We start from the raw sequence: 13873 nt of genomic DNA, 5'->3' as shown, positions 1-13873 counted from the left end.
ACCTTGCCTTTTCATACAAAACTTTACACAAATTACAATTAAATAGGTTCAGAGTTGAATAACTTACCGTATCAGAAGCACTTTTGCATTTTTAAATGCATACTGTATCAAAAATTGGCCTATGACCAATGCAGACCGACAGATGATATACCGAGCCATAGGCTAGGCTAAGTAGCCTATAGGCACTACCAGAATGTACTGTATCAGGTACACATGAAAACTGTTGTTAATAATGATAACATTGAAAAACAAGCCATATTATCACATGAAATTAATAATACAGTATTTATAAACCAAATTACTGTATGTCTGTTATCATAAAATTAAGAAAAATTTCTAAATTACGTCGAACTCGAAAATAATGTGGCAGATATAAACATACCATAGCGCCACCCTGCCACAGGCTGCCTAATTCCTACGTTGTTTATTTTATAGTAAATTTCATTAATTTTATGATAACAAAATACAGTAAAACATTTTTCCATAAATACTGTATTATTAATTTAATGTGGATAATTCCATGGTTGATATATACCTTACAAATTTTCAACAAACAGCAGCAGCAGCATGTGTGGGCTTTAAATGCTTTTAAATAAGCATTGGAAGAACGCCACCAACAACGCCAACTAGCGGCAGCCAACTGAAACTCTTTTTTTTTCTACAAACATCACATGATTCATCGGGTCGGATTCGGTTTGTTGTTTGAACTCCGACGACAAAAATTTACTCAACATTTCGTGTTGAAATCCGATTATTTCGAGTTCTAGTACAGTCGAGGACCGGGTTCTACTGTACTCTACTTGACATACAGACCACTTGAAGTTCCTCTGATTGGTAAAAATTCTCGATTATGGGTGTAATAGACCTCCACCAATACCGGTTAAACTCCCCAAATTCTAGATCTTCCATGAGCATGCCTCAGACCTACAGTGAAGCATCTACATGACTGGATCCTTCTTCCCAAGAGAGCTTAAACTAACTTCGAAACTGATAAGAGACCACCTGTTGACCCATGTTCATGCAACAGCAAAGAACCCAAGCTTGATTCTTGCCGGGTCAAAAACTTCCCAAAATCATATGACCTCAATGAGAAGACCCCTGCTTTGCTAAAAAGAACGCTTATAAGGACTGAAAACCTCTTAGAAGTAATCAGTGGCGAAAACACCGCAAATAAAGGTGAAACTTCTCCAGAAGAAAACCCTGAAAAGTGAGAATATCTTTAACTAAAAAAAAAAAAAAAACCTGCGCAAGGACTAGTCCTTCCACAATGCTAACCCCCATATTTGGAAAGACACCCTTGGATTACAAAGAAGTTTTCTTTCTCCAAATGTGGCGGCAAGAAGGAAATATCTTAAGAGAGGCTCCCTTTACATGAACTGCATTAAAGCCTTGAACAGAGACACGCTACACCTCAAATGAAACTTCTACTTCCACAAAATCATACGTTAACCTCTCCTTACAAAGCGCAATTAACCCTTCAAAAAAGAAATTACGTCCACTTATACACTAGTAGTATATCAGACGTGATTCATCAATCAACAGAAAAAGACTACCATGCTCGATGGCGGAAGAGCAGCAGTTGATTGCACTGAACTAACTCCTGATAAACTCCAATACAGGTTAAAAAAAAAAAAAAAACTCTTTAACCACCGCCGACAAAAGCACTGGCTCCGGTCAAAAGGAAGATGATTCTGTTGTAAACATGACGGCTCAACCAAATGTTCTAAATCCTAATCAGGAAAATCTCGCGATAATGAGAACATTCCTAAACCACGGGGGAACCGGGAAAAAAAACAAACAGTAACCGCCTGTTTACTGATAGAACCTACCCAAGTGGAAAAAGAGTCGAAATCCTCAAAACAAAATGTTGAGACTACTAACAGCAACCATCTGCCTACTTAAATGGAAGCTGAAAACAAAAGCACATGCTGAGCTTCTCTATAGGCAGGCGAAGTCGAGAAGGAGACACGTGCACAGACCACAGGAGTACACATGATGAGTTTGTAATCAGTAAATGTGCAAGCAAAAGGCACACAAGTGATAGGCCTACAAGCAATAGACACACAGGCATATGAGCGCAAAATAAAGGTGCTCAGGTGATACGAACACAAGTCATAAACTTGCAAGCAACAGGCATACAAGCCATATGAACACAATAAGTCATAGGTGTGCACGTTTGAGGCACACAAGCCAGAGACCGAAGTAAGTCTAGGCTTCTCACTAGAACCTAACTGATACTCATACTAGCCTTAAAACATGAACGATCCTAAGCTGCAAGGATTGAAGCAAAAGGTAACTTTATTCGACAATGTAGCTAAAATACTACCAGAAAAAGACAAAGCATCACTATTTACAAGTCAATCCAATATGGCAAAATTAAAGAGGACAAAGCGTTGGAGACTCCTTTTATATATATATATATATATATATATATATATATATATATATATATATATATATATATAATATATATATATATATATAATATATATATATATATATATATATATATATATATATATATATATATATATATATATATATATATATATATATATATATATATATATATATATATATATATATATATATATATATATATATAATGTCAAATTAGAGGATACTGAGAGCTTTACATACTAAGCCTAAAGGCATCTGAAGTGGCAACAGCTCTAATATCGTGTGCTTTCACCTTAAAGAAAGGTATGACATCATCTATTTGAGAGTGTGGCTTGATCAGACTTCTAGGAAAAAATGACAGAGCATTCTTAGACAACGGTTTAGAAGGGTTCTTGACGTAACACCAGAGATTACAGGCAGCCTTGTCCTGTCTAAATAATACCTCAGAACCCTCACTGGGCAAAGGACCCTTTCCTCCTCCTCTGGTCCTAGAATGTCCATAAGGTTTTTAATAGAGAACGAGCATGGCCAGGGATTAGATGGGGACTCGTTCTTAGCAAGGAAGCCAAGTATGAAGGTGCATACAGCATCCCCCTTCAAGAAACCAATGTGCCTGTCTATAGCCTGCAAATCACTTACTCTTTTGGTGGTTGCCAAGGCAACAGGAAAAAGTCTTCTTAATTAAATTCTTGAATGCAATGGTTCAGAGAGGTTTGAAAGCAGGACCGGCTACCCATTTAAATACAACATCCAGGCTCCATGTCCTTCACCTGTTTATAAGTCTCAAAGACTTAATCAGATCCATTAGGTCTTTATTGGAGGCCATGTCTACACCTATATGCTTGAAGACTGATCCCAGCATAGCACTATAGCCCTTAATAATTGATGGAGAGTCCTTTGGAAGTCCTGAGAAAGAGAAGAAAGTCCGCTATTTGGCTTACAGTGGTTTTAGCAGACGAGATGTTATTGCTGCTGCATCACCTGTGGAAGATAGCCCACCTGGTCTGGTAGACTCAGCTGGTAGACTTACGTCTACATCTAGAAATAGCTTCCGCAGCTTGCTTTGAAAAGCCCTTCTCCCTGACAAGTCTCCGGATAGTCTGAAGCCTGTCAGAGCTACAGTGGATAGTCCTTGATGGAACTTCCAAAGATGAGGCTGTTTGAGATGTGGACTTTGAGTAAGTAACCTTGGGAAGCCCACAAGAAGCTTGAGAAGGTCCAGAAATCATTCTTTGAGAGGCCAAAAGGGGCGCTATCAGGGTCATCGATACGTTTCTGTGACTCCTCAATTTGTTGAGAAACCTCCCCCCCCCATCATGCTGAATGGTGGAAAGGCGTAAAGGTCCAGGTTTGACCAATCTATCAGCATTGCATCTGTTGCCCATGCCTGAGGATCGGGGACTGGTGAACAAAATAGAGGAAGGCGGTAATTCTTCGATGTGGCAAACAGGTTCACTGTCAGCCTGCCCAACAACTTCCAGAGGCTGTCACAAACACTGGAGTGCAGGGTCCACTCTGTTGGAAGGACCTGACCCAGTCGACTTAATCCGTCTGCCAAGACATTCATCTTTCCGTAGATGAATCTGGTGATAAGTCTGACCTGATTCTGGTCTGCCCAAATTAGCAGCTCCTTCACTGTCTGACAAAGGGAGAACGTGTGGGTTCCGTCCTGATTCTTGATATAAGAGAGAGCCGTGGTTCTGTTTGCTACTGCTTTTGTAAATGCTTCAGGCAGAGGTGAATGGCAGATAACTCCTTGGCATTTATATGCAGCTTCCTTTGATCCAGACCAAATGCTAAAAACTTCCCAAGTGTCCAGAAGAGCTCCCCACGCCTGGTCTGATGCGTCTGCCTAGAAGGAGAGGTTGGGGCTCGGAAGTAGTAGAGACTTTCCCTCTGGAAGCCTCTCCCTGGACGTCCACCACCGGAGATCCTCCTTTATCTCGTTCATGTAACTGGAAACATCACTGTTGCTGTCTTCTGTTCCAGCTTGCGCACAGAAAGAACTGAAGGGGCCTCATATGAAGTCTTCCTAGCTTCATGAACTGTTCTGTGGACGAGAGGGTTCCAACAGACTCATCCATTGATTCACTGAGCAAACTGGAAGCGAAAGAAGGTCCTTTACTGACTGAAGGCAGGACTCTATCCTCTTTGGGGAGGGAAAAGCCCAAAAACTCAGAGAATTGATCCTCATCCCCAAATAGAGAATCTCCTGAGTTGGGGCTAGTTGGGAACTCTCTTGATTTATTAAAAGCAGAGTTCCTCTGTAATAAGAAGGGTAGTCTGTAGATCCTTCGTGCACTGTTCCTGAGACTGGGAGCAGAGGAGCCAGTCGTCTAGGTACTGGCTTATGTTGATAACTAGGAGATGAAGCCATCTCACGAGGGGTGGCAGGACTCACATGAATACTTGTGGGGCAGTGGAGAGATCGAAACAAAAGGCCCAAAACTGGAAGACTTTTGCCTCGAAGACAAATCTCAGGTATTTCCTGGACTCCAGATGTACTGGAATGTGGAAATATGCATCCTGCATGTCAAGTGTTATCACAGCAGGGTACTCCTACCTCTTGCTAATAAAATTAAAAGCAATATCCAGTTTTTGTAGGATGCTTTCACCTCCCCAATCAAGTGCAAATCTTTCCATATATCAGTTAACGTAGTATCAGTTCATCATACCTTACAATTAAACACAACCCTAAACCTAAAACTAAACATATTTAACACCTGACATCACAGCACTTACTTAAACCTTCAACCTTTGAGCATCAGTGATACTTTACATACCTCAGGATTCTGATGGCTGACAAACATGTCTGATGGGTACTACTAGCAGAGTAATCACTTAAACGTCCCATAATGACACGCCACAAGCGATTACAGTGGTCCTCGCTTAGCCCAACAGGGGTGAACTGTTTTTCATACTGGGGAAATAAAACATCACATAAATCTAAAATGGACATTACTGTTTAACAAATAACTAAAAACCTAATGACATGGTTAGAAAGTTTCTTTCTAACCTAACATTAGGGAAGATAATTCTGTACATAAAAAGTAAATACTAAAAGTAACACAATATTCTTACAGACAAACCATTGTCCTAAGTATGACATCTGAACACAATGCTTAATCAAGCCATAAATAGCATAAAACTGTTCACTGAGTGGTGCACACAAATGAAAACTTTAACTTTAAATTGACGACTTAATTATCTATGATGGTGGAGACTAAGCCTTTACTTCTCCAACTAATAAGCCAAATGTTTAAAAAAAAACCCTTTTGAAAACCAAAAAAACATGTGGCTACTGGTGCAACATGTCCAGTAGAAAATACTTCCAATAACAGATGGATGAATTCACCCTTTCCATCATCGGAGAAAATGAGAAACTACAGTGCATTTAAATCTGAACTACTTCATGGCATTCTAACCCTGTAGAAAATTATCTTAACCAACTAAAGTGCTTAGAAAATAGCCTTTCAGCATCAAGAGATGTTTTTACCAAAGACTGGCCAGTGAAGAACACCATTTAAAAAGGAACTGGGACTACAAACAATGCAGTCATTTTGCTTCTGCTATCTGCTGGAACCTGGTCTAGCCAAACAATTCCGAAAATGACATTTTTATAATAAAATAAAGTTTTATATATACTTACCAAATAATTACATAGCTATAGTCTCTACTTTTACACGGCAGCTCAAAATTGAAATTCACGGTAGCGCTCTTTTGTTTTAGGTGTAGAGTATTGGTTTACTAAGCCACTATCGAGGAAGAATAGGTACAACTTAGCTAAGAGCTCAATTGTTCATGCCCATGTCCATGAGAGGGGAGGAGGAGCGGGCTCCGATCATGTAATTATTTAGTCATGTATGTATAAACTTATTTTATTATAAAATCATTTTTATATAAGTAACTTAACAAATAATTACATAGCTGAATCCCATTGAGTGGAGGTGGGATGAATGGACATATATACCAAAAAACTACTTGATATGGGGGGTAATTTGGGATAGGCAACTTAGCTAGCATCTTGGAATGCTTGTTGTAACTCACCTGGTGAGGGAGCAACAGCAGATGGGTACTGCCTCTGGTCGTGGCTCCTCTACCCTGTGGCAGGTCTGGCGGTAGAGCCAAGAATCACCTCTACTGAGTGGGTGCTTTGCAATGTAGGGGTCAGACCGCAGGTTGCCAAGCTAATAAATCAATGGGGTCACATAATATGTGGATTGCCCTTGCCTGGGCGCAGTACAATAGAATAACAAAGACCAGATAAAATTAACCTACACCACACAACATTTTAGCTAAAACCATAAAAACCATTTGATGACACTCAAGATTCAGTAACCACCAAACTTCCCAAGAAGTATGACTGCCCTTATTCAAGGAGAGTGGATAGAGGAAAAGGGAATAGCGTTCTCCTATCCTTCATCCCCCAATACCATGCCAGCTGTGAAGAACAGACCTAAAGTACTGCATTTTCGTAAACTGTCTCAACATCCCAAATAAAACATGGCAAACATGACTTACCCTCAAAACGTTGTTTGTAAAATCGAAGAGAGAGACAGGTTACGCTTTAAAAACCAAAGACGTTGCCACAGCTCTAATTTCAGCCTTTACTTTGCACAAGGGTAGTAATTGTCTTGAACTCCCAATGTGCTTCCAAATCACGGATCTTAAAAAGAATGATAGTGCATTCTTGGACAAAGGACGGCTGGGGTTTTTAACGGAACACCCAAAGATTGAGGGCCAATCCTCTAAGGTTTTGGTTCTCTCAAGGTATACTCTTAGAGCTCTTACTGGGCAGAGGGACATTCTCTTGATCGCCTGGGTCTAAGTACTTCTGAGAGCTATTGATAGAAAAGGAGCGAGGCCAAGGGTTGTCGGATCCTCGTTTTTGGCCAAAAATCTAAAATTAGCATGAGTATACTGCATTACCTTGAGAAGCCTATCCTTTTATCAATGGCATGAAGCTCGATGGCTCTCTTGGCTGTAGCGAGTGCCACCAAAAATAATGTCTTCTTCATAAGATTCCGGAAGAGACGACGACTCCATTGGTTCAAAAAGTGGTCCTGAAAGCCAGCTGAAGACCACGTCCAAGTTCAAGTGACTCTGAGGTTTAGCTTGCTTACTAGTGTTGAAATGCTTGATTGAGTCACTGATGTCTTGTTGAAGACAGGTCTAATCCTCTATGTTTGACTACTGAACTCAACATCGCTCTGTAACCCTGATGGTAGATGTTGAGAGTCCTTTCAATGTTCTGGAGATATAGAAAAAATCTGCGATTTGGGTTACAGACGTTTGAGAAGAGGAAATTTTTCGCTCTTGGCACCGCTTCCTAAAAACTGCCCACTTGGATTGGTAAACTGCAAAGGAAGATTGTTGCCTGCACTTACCAATAGCCTCTGCAGCCCTTCTTGAAAATCCTTTCGCTCTGACAAGCTCTCTGACAATCTGAAGCCTGTCAGAGCAAGAGTGGATAATCCTTGATGGTGTCGGAGGAAGTGCAGCTGTCTGAGAAGATTTCTCCTCTGAGGAGCAGCCTTGGAAAGTCTGTCAAAAGGTTCAAAAGATCAGGAACCACTCTTTGTGTGGCCAAAAGGGAGCAGCTAATGTCACCGACACGTTGTCGCGTGAACTGAACTTCCTCAACACTTCCCTCACCATGCTGAATGGGGGGAAAGCGTAAAGGTCGAGGTTCGACCAGTCCTGTAACATGGCATCTGTTGCCCATGCTTGTGGGTCCCGGGCTGGGGAGCAATACAAAAAGGAAGGCGATTGTTCCTTGGCGTCAGCGAACAAGTCTATCAGCGGCTTTCCCCAGCTTCCAGGTCGGTGCATACCTGTGGATTGAGTGTCCATTCGTTGGTAGGACCTGTTTTCCCGACTTTAATTCATCCGCCAAAGGCGTTCATCTTTCCGTGAATGAAAAGAGTCACTACTTGGTCTTGTTGCTCTTTTAAAGAAGAAAATCCTTGTCGCCGTGGAGCGTAAAAAGAATGGGTCCCTCCCTGATTCGATATACACTAGGGCGGTCATGCTGTCGAATGAACCGCTTCTGTCTTGTGGCAGGTTAGTGTTGCAAAGTGTTGCAGTGCCAGGGTGAATTGCTTTTAGTTCCTTCACGTTGATGTGGAGGTTTCTTTCAAGGGGGACCATGTTCCTGACACTTCCATGTTGTTGAGAAGGCTCCCAACCTAGATCCGAGCGTGGAGAATAATGTTAGGTCGGGGTTAGTTGGAGCCAGAGACTCCCTGTCAAGAATCTGTCTTCTACTAGCCACCATCTGAGGTCTTCTTTTATCTGGGGAGTGATGCTGAAACTGAATGAGTCTGGGAACAACTTCCTTTCCAATTGGCTTTGAGGTAAAATTGTAGAATTCTTGTATGAAGCCTGCCTAATGGAACGAACTTCTTGATGGAAGAGAGAGTTCCTAGAACTCATCCATCGTTGGCTGAGCAGCAGGTTGTGAGTTATGAGTCCTGGACTTTCTTGCTGCAAGAAATTATCCTTTGTTAGGATGGGAAAAGCCTGAAAACTCCGAGAGTCTATCACTATCCCCAAATATAGAATAGACTGAGTTGGGACTAACTGAGACTTCTTGAGAGTTTATCAAAGTCCTAATTCTTGGGCGAGGCGAAGAGAGAGTTATCTGTAGGTCCTCCGTGCACTGAGAATCGAGGGGGAAACGTAGGAGCCAATCAGTCCAGGTACAGAGAAACGTTTATTCCCAAAAGATGTAGCCATTTCGTAAGGAGCGGTACCGAAAGTAAAAAAACTTGAGGGGCCGTGGATGGTCGAAGCAGAGTGCCCAAACTGAAGACTCTATCCTAGAACACAAATCTTAGATACTTCCTGGAGTCCGGATGACCTGGAATATGGAAGTATGCATCTTGCTTGTCGATCGTAACCATCAGTCTCCCCGATGGATGGGCGACAAAACCCGACTGATTCGTCTCCATTTTGAATTTCGTTGTTTGAACAAGCAGTTTCAGAACACTGGCGTCCAGGACAGGTCTCCATCCTCCCAATGACTTGGGGACCATGAAGAGGTGATTGTAAAATCCCTTGAGTTTACATTTTCACTATCTCCATGGCTCTCTTTTCCAGGAGAGCTGATACTTCCGAGATAGGGTTGAAAACCTCTCTGGAGTCTACTGAGTAGGCTGCTAAGTTGATAGGAGAGGTTACTAGGGAGTTTTTCCCGAAGGGATTGTATATCCTTCGTAATACCTTCAGCACCCATGGTTCCACATTTTTTCTTCTCCCATACTGGCCAGAAATGGGAAAGTCTTGCTCCCACTGGGACACGGACGACCGAGTCTCATTTTCTAGGGTTGGATTTGTTGAAGGGTTTCCTAGATGGTCTGGAGGTTGGAGGTTGGTTCTAGGTCGGGACTGGATGCAGCCTCTACACTCCTTGAAAGGGATGTTGCTGCAGGGTGACGACATCCTAGGAGTTGCAGTTGAAGTGGCTCTTGCAGAAACTTCGTTCTTTTGGTGGATTGAGTGATGAGGTCTTGAGTTGATTTCTTTTGTAAATCACTGAAATCCGATCTAGAGTGTCTTGTGGGAAGAGATTATCTTGTCTCTAGGGCAGTGCAAACAGAAGTGAAGAACGTTCTGATGGGGAGACCCCTTTGCCATAAAACAAACTACACAAATCTTGCTTCTTGAGGACTCCGTTGAAAGATGGTAGCTTATTCTACTGCTCCATCTCTTACAGCTCTATCTGCACCCCGGTACTCCCAGCCAGTCCGAAGCGAAGTTTTCTTGCAGGGACACACAGTCTTCTATTTTCTTAGCTAGAGCTCCTACCATCCAATCTAGAAAACTAAAATCTAAAAGACTTTGAAAATATCTTTGAGAAGATGGTCCAACTCTGAGGTTGTGAAAAGAATTCTGGCTGACAAAGCTATTCACGAAAGCATCTGATACTGGAGAAGTCTCCCTGAGGAGGCAGAACTCCCCAGACGTGACTTCTCAGTTGCATAAAGACAGGTACTTCTGCCCCTTATTAAGCGAGAGGGGAGGTACACAAAAGACCGCCTTCCCGACTTTCCTCTTCTCTGCTAGCCAGGCATCCATGCGACACAGAAAGCTTTCTTCGATGACAAAGACAACACCACGCGGAAGTCTGGGCAGTACCTGGTGGTTGACGATGCTCAGGTAGGCTGAACCCGGAGATAATAGAACGACTGGGGAGAAGGACGACAGGGTAGCAGACCAGGAAAAATCGGAGGAGTAGCGAGTAATGAGAGTGGGTTGTTCTTCTTCCGCAGGCTACTCGGGCGGACAAAACCAGCGATCCTGGGGGAATAGCCACTCGTTGAAGCAGATGCTGACTCCTTGGAAACAACTGCATTGTCCGTGGGCGTTTAGCGGCGCCAGGATCGGCTCGTGATCTGACAATCCCATTCCGAAAGCATCAAACACGGGTTCTTTTGACTTGGAAACTGTGTGCTCCCAACAGGTAAGGCAAAATGCGCGCGCAGGTGATGGGTGTTCGACGGGCGCGAAGATGGGCGCTCTGAAGGCGCTTCGGATGCCGGAGCGATCTGTGAGTTGCCTATGCACATTACTGACGTACACTGGGCGCTTTCTTGCGTGAAGGGCGAAGAGAAATCTCTTGTTGGCGAATCCCAGAAACTACAAGAAGGGAGAGGTTACGATCTCTCTCTGCTTGCTTACGAGAGGGGGGAATCTGAATCCATTGAAGCTCTGACCTTTTCAGTGGCCTGAATACATGTGCAAAACGTCACTGCCTCGTTTTTTCTTGATGTGGGAGAGTCTGGAACATTTGAAGAAAGGTATGGTATCAATCTAATACCTTTCCAACGGTATTCTTCCGCAGCCTGGGATCGCAGACAACAGGCTGGGATGAGGCGATGACTGCTTTCGTGGGCAAACCCCACTGACCTCCTTGGACTGCCAGTTTGTTTCTCCCATGTTTGCAAGGGGGAGTTTAGCAGGGACCTTGGTCTAGGAGCATCAGTGGGACGAACAGCCGCCCCTCCACTGACACATCACTCGACACAACACTATTGAATTTGTCCTTTAGGACCTTCACAGAGTTCCCAATTTGGGAAACAGTATTCACAAGTAAATTAAATTTTTGATTCACCCGTGCTTCTAAGCTGGCAATGGCATTGGGTTCAGCAGAATGAGAGTTAGGTACAGGAGTGACAGGAAAAGCTGGAGGACTGGAAATGGGAGAAAATGTTGTCACAGGTGTCGAAGGGATAGGCAAAACATCAATATCATCCCTTGAAGAATGGCCTACACTAGCAGAAGCTGTAGCTTTTCTAATTCGGTCACGTTTCAATTTGTCTAAGTAAGTCTGTAACTTCTTCCATTTACTCTTTTCCCATTCACCCCACATTCGTCACAATTCAATTCCAAGGCGAACAACGGTTTACTCCCCCAAAAGTACAACAAATGGTATCGTGTGTTGTATTTTACCGACATAAGTCTGTTTTGCAGCCTTTGCTGCAGTACCCTAATGCTGGATAACCAGAGTCTGACATAATGGTAAAATTCTAAATGAATAAGTCTTCGGTATCAAAATTCTAGCTAGGCTAGATAGCTGCGCCAAAAATCAAGAGTACTTCACCAAAAGGCGTCTCCAACCATCCGTGAAATCAAAAACGAGAACTACTAATAACTGTTGTTTTAGTCATTAACCAGAAACGAATTGAGCACCTTAGCTAAGTTTTACCTATTCTTCCCCGATAGTGGGCGGGGCAATATACCCACACCTAAAACAAAAGAGCGCTACCACGAATTTCGAATTTTGAGCTGCCGCGTAAAGTAGAAACTATGGCTATGTAATTATTTGGTAAGTTACTTATATAAAATGCCAATTTACTGCTCCATCTATCCTTAAATCCCAGAGAATGGCTCTTGACATAAATTTTGAAATGCACATTTAGTACTGATCTTCCGTAAAATACCAAAGAAGTACTTTACGCTGATCATGATCATAAAAAAGATATGATTTGTACTCATTCATACAAGATCTAAATGATGTATATATCCCTCCTTGGAGTGATAGTGTCAACAGTGTACCTCATATGGTGCACTTTAGGCATTACTAAATGGTGTTTGCAGCATCCCTTCAGCCCATAGCTGCACCCATTTTTAACTCTTCACTTCACCTCCATTCCAGCTCCCTTTGTTCAATCTTGCTGTCCAACCTCTCAAACTATTCTTAGTGCAAATGTGAGGTTTTCTCCCTGTTCCACCTTCAGATCCTTGTTCTTCGTCTGCATTATATTCTGGATCTTTTTATCTTGTTATCTAGTAACTCCAACTCCCTCTTTTCACTGTTCTAAGTGCTGAATGGGCGAAAGTCCCCAGTACATACTTGGTTTGACAGCTTAAATTTCTTAAATCAATCAATCAATCAAATCAACACACTGTATCCAGTGTTTACTTAGCCTTCCACATAGCAGAGCTGCATTATACCCCAGAATGTATTCTACATGCAAAAGTATAAGATGCTATATCGGAAATGAGGAGGAGTCTGACAAAAAGAGGAATAAGATCAGGGCTTGTCACTACATGGACCATGGCTGCCACTACAGGCCTAGCAGAATATACATCTACGGGTTTGTGTGTGAGTTCCCTGAAATAAAAATGAACAGCAGTCAAGGAAGATCTCAAGATGCAAAAGATTATGGAGGAAACATCTAAATTCTTTTAAATGATGAAGAGTAGGTACTACAAGTACTCTCATGACCATGGACCTAAGGTTGGAAGTGTCTATCTAGAAAGTTTTCATAAGCTCTTCCAATGGCATGTCTGATCCAGAAGAAAATGGTATTCCTGGAAAACTCTAACTTACTCATGCCAACAGATAAAAAAATCTTGACCCTCATCACCTACAAAATTCAGTCTTCCAAAGATACATCTTTACAGATCTCATGGACACAAAAGCAGGGCATCCTCATTCCCCACCTGCAGAGGCAAGGTTGGATTTTCAAACACTGATGATGGATGAGGTTAGAAAAAAGTTATCTGCTTTTCTACCACAATCCAGGTACATTCAACAGCCCAATGCTGTGTCAAATTCTTAAGTGTGGAAATATGGATTTCGTTACCAGTCTAGCTGAAGCTAGAGCTAACAGGAACACATTTTCCAGCATGGTTCATACCTACAGCAAATTAATCTCTTCATTTCAGTACTAGAAAAAAATTTCAAGAATAATAAAACAACACCAATAAAAATACAATAATAAAAACAATAACATCAAAACCTGTAAGGAATTATGTTCCAATAGATAATGGAAAGACTCATTAAGTGAAATTTGTTTCTATTTACACATTTTACTTATGAACCATTGTTCACATGCAAAAATGTGCATAAACAAGAAAATTAAAACAAATTTCACTTAATGGATCTTTTTTTCCTATTAATATTAATAATAACTGCAGGAAATTCTAAAAATAATAGACATTCAAGAGCTCTAGGAGGAAAATC

At 41.9% G+C, this 13873-nt stretch overlaps 1 protein-coding gene across 1 annotated transcript in view; it reads right to left on the bottom strand.

Annotated features, from left to right (window-relative positions):
- ric8a (ric8 guanine nucleotide exchange factor A) overlaps positions 1–13873 on the bottom strand; it is a 77694-nt gene that overhangs the window by 60586 nt on the left and 3235 nt on the right. Inside the window, exon 2 of the mRNA XM_067100113.1 lies at positions 5184–5320. Within this exon, the coding sequence (XP_066956214.1) occupies positions 5184–5320 (137 nt within the window). The remainder of the gene's footprint in view (positions 1–5183; positions 5321–13873) is intronic.

This window comes from Macrobrachium rosenbergii, chromosome 56, assembly GCF_040412425.1.
Source record: "Macrobrachium rosenbergii isolate ZJJX-2024 chromosome 56, ASM4041242v1, whole genome shotgun sequence".
Taxonomy (NCBI): domain Eukaryota; kingdom Metazoa; phylum Arthropoda; class Malacostraca; order Decapoda; family Palaemonidae; genus Macrobrachium; species Macrobrachium rosenbergii.
The sequence above is the reverse complement of the archived record's forward strand: the minus strand, read 5'-3'. Positions and strand labels throughout refer to the sequence as shown.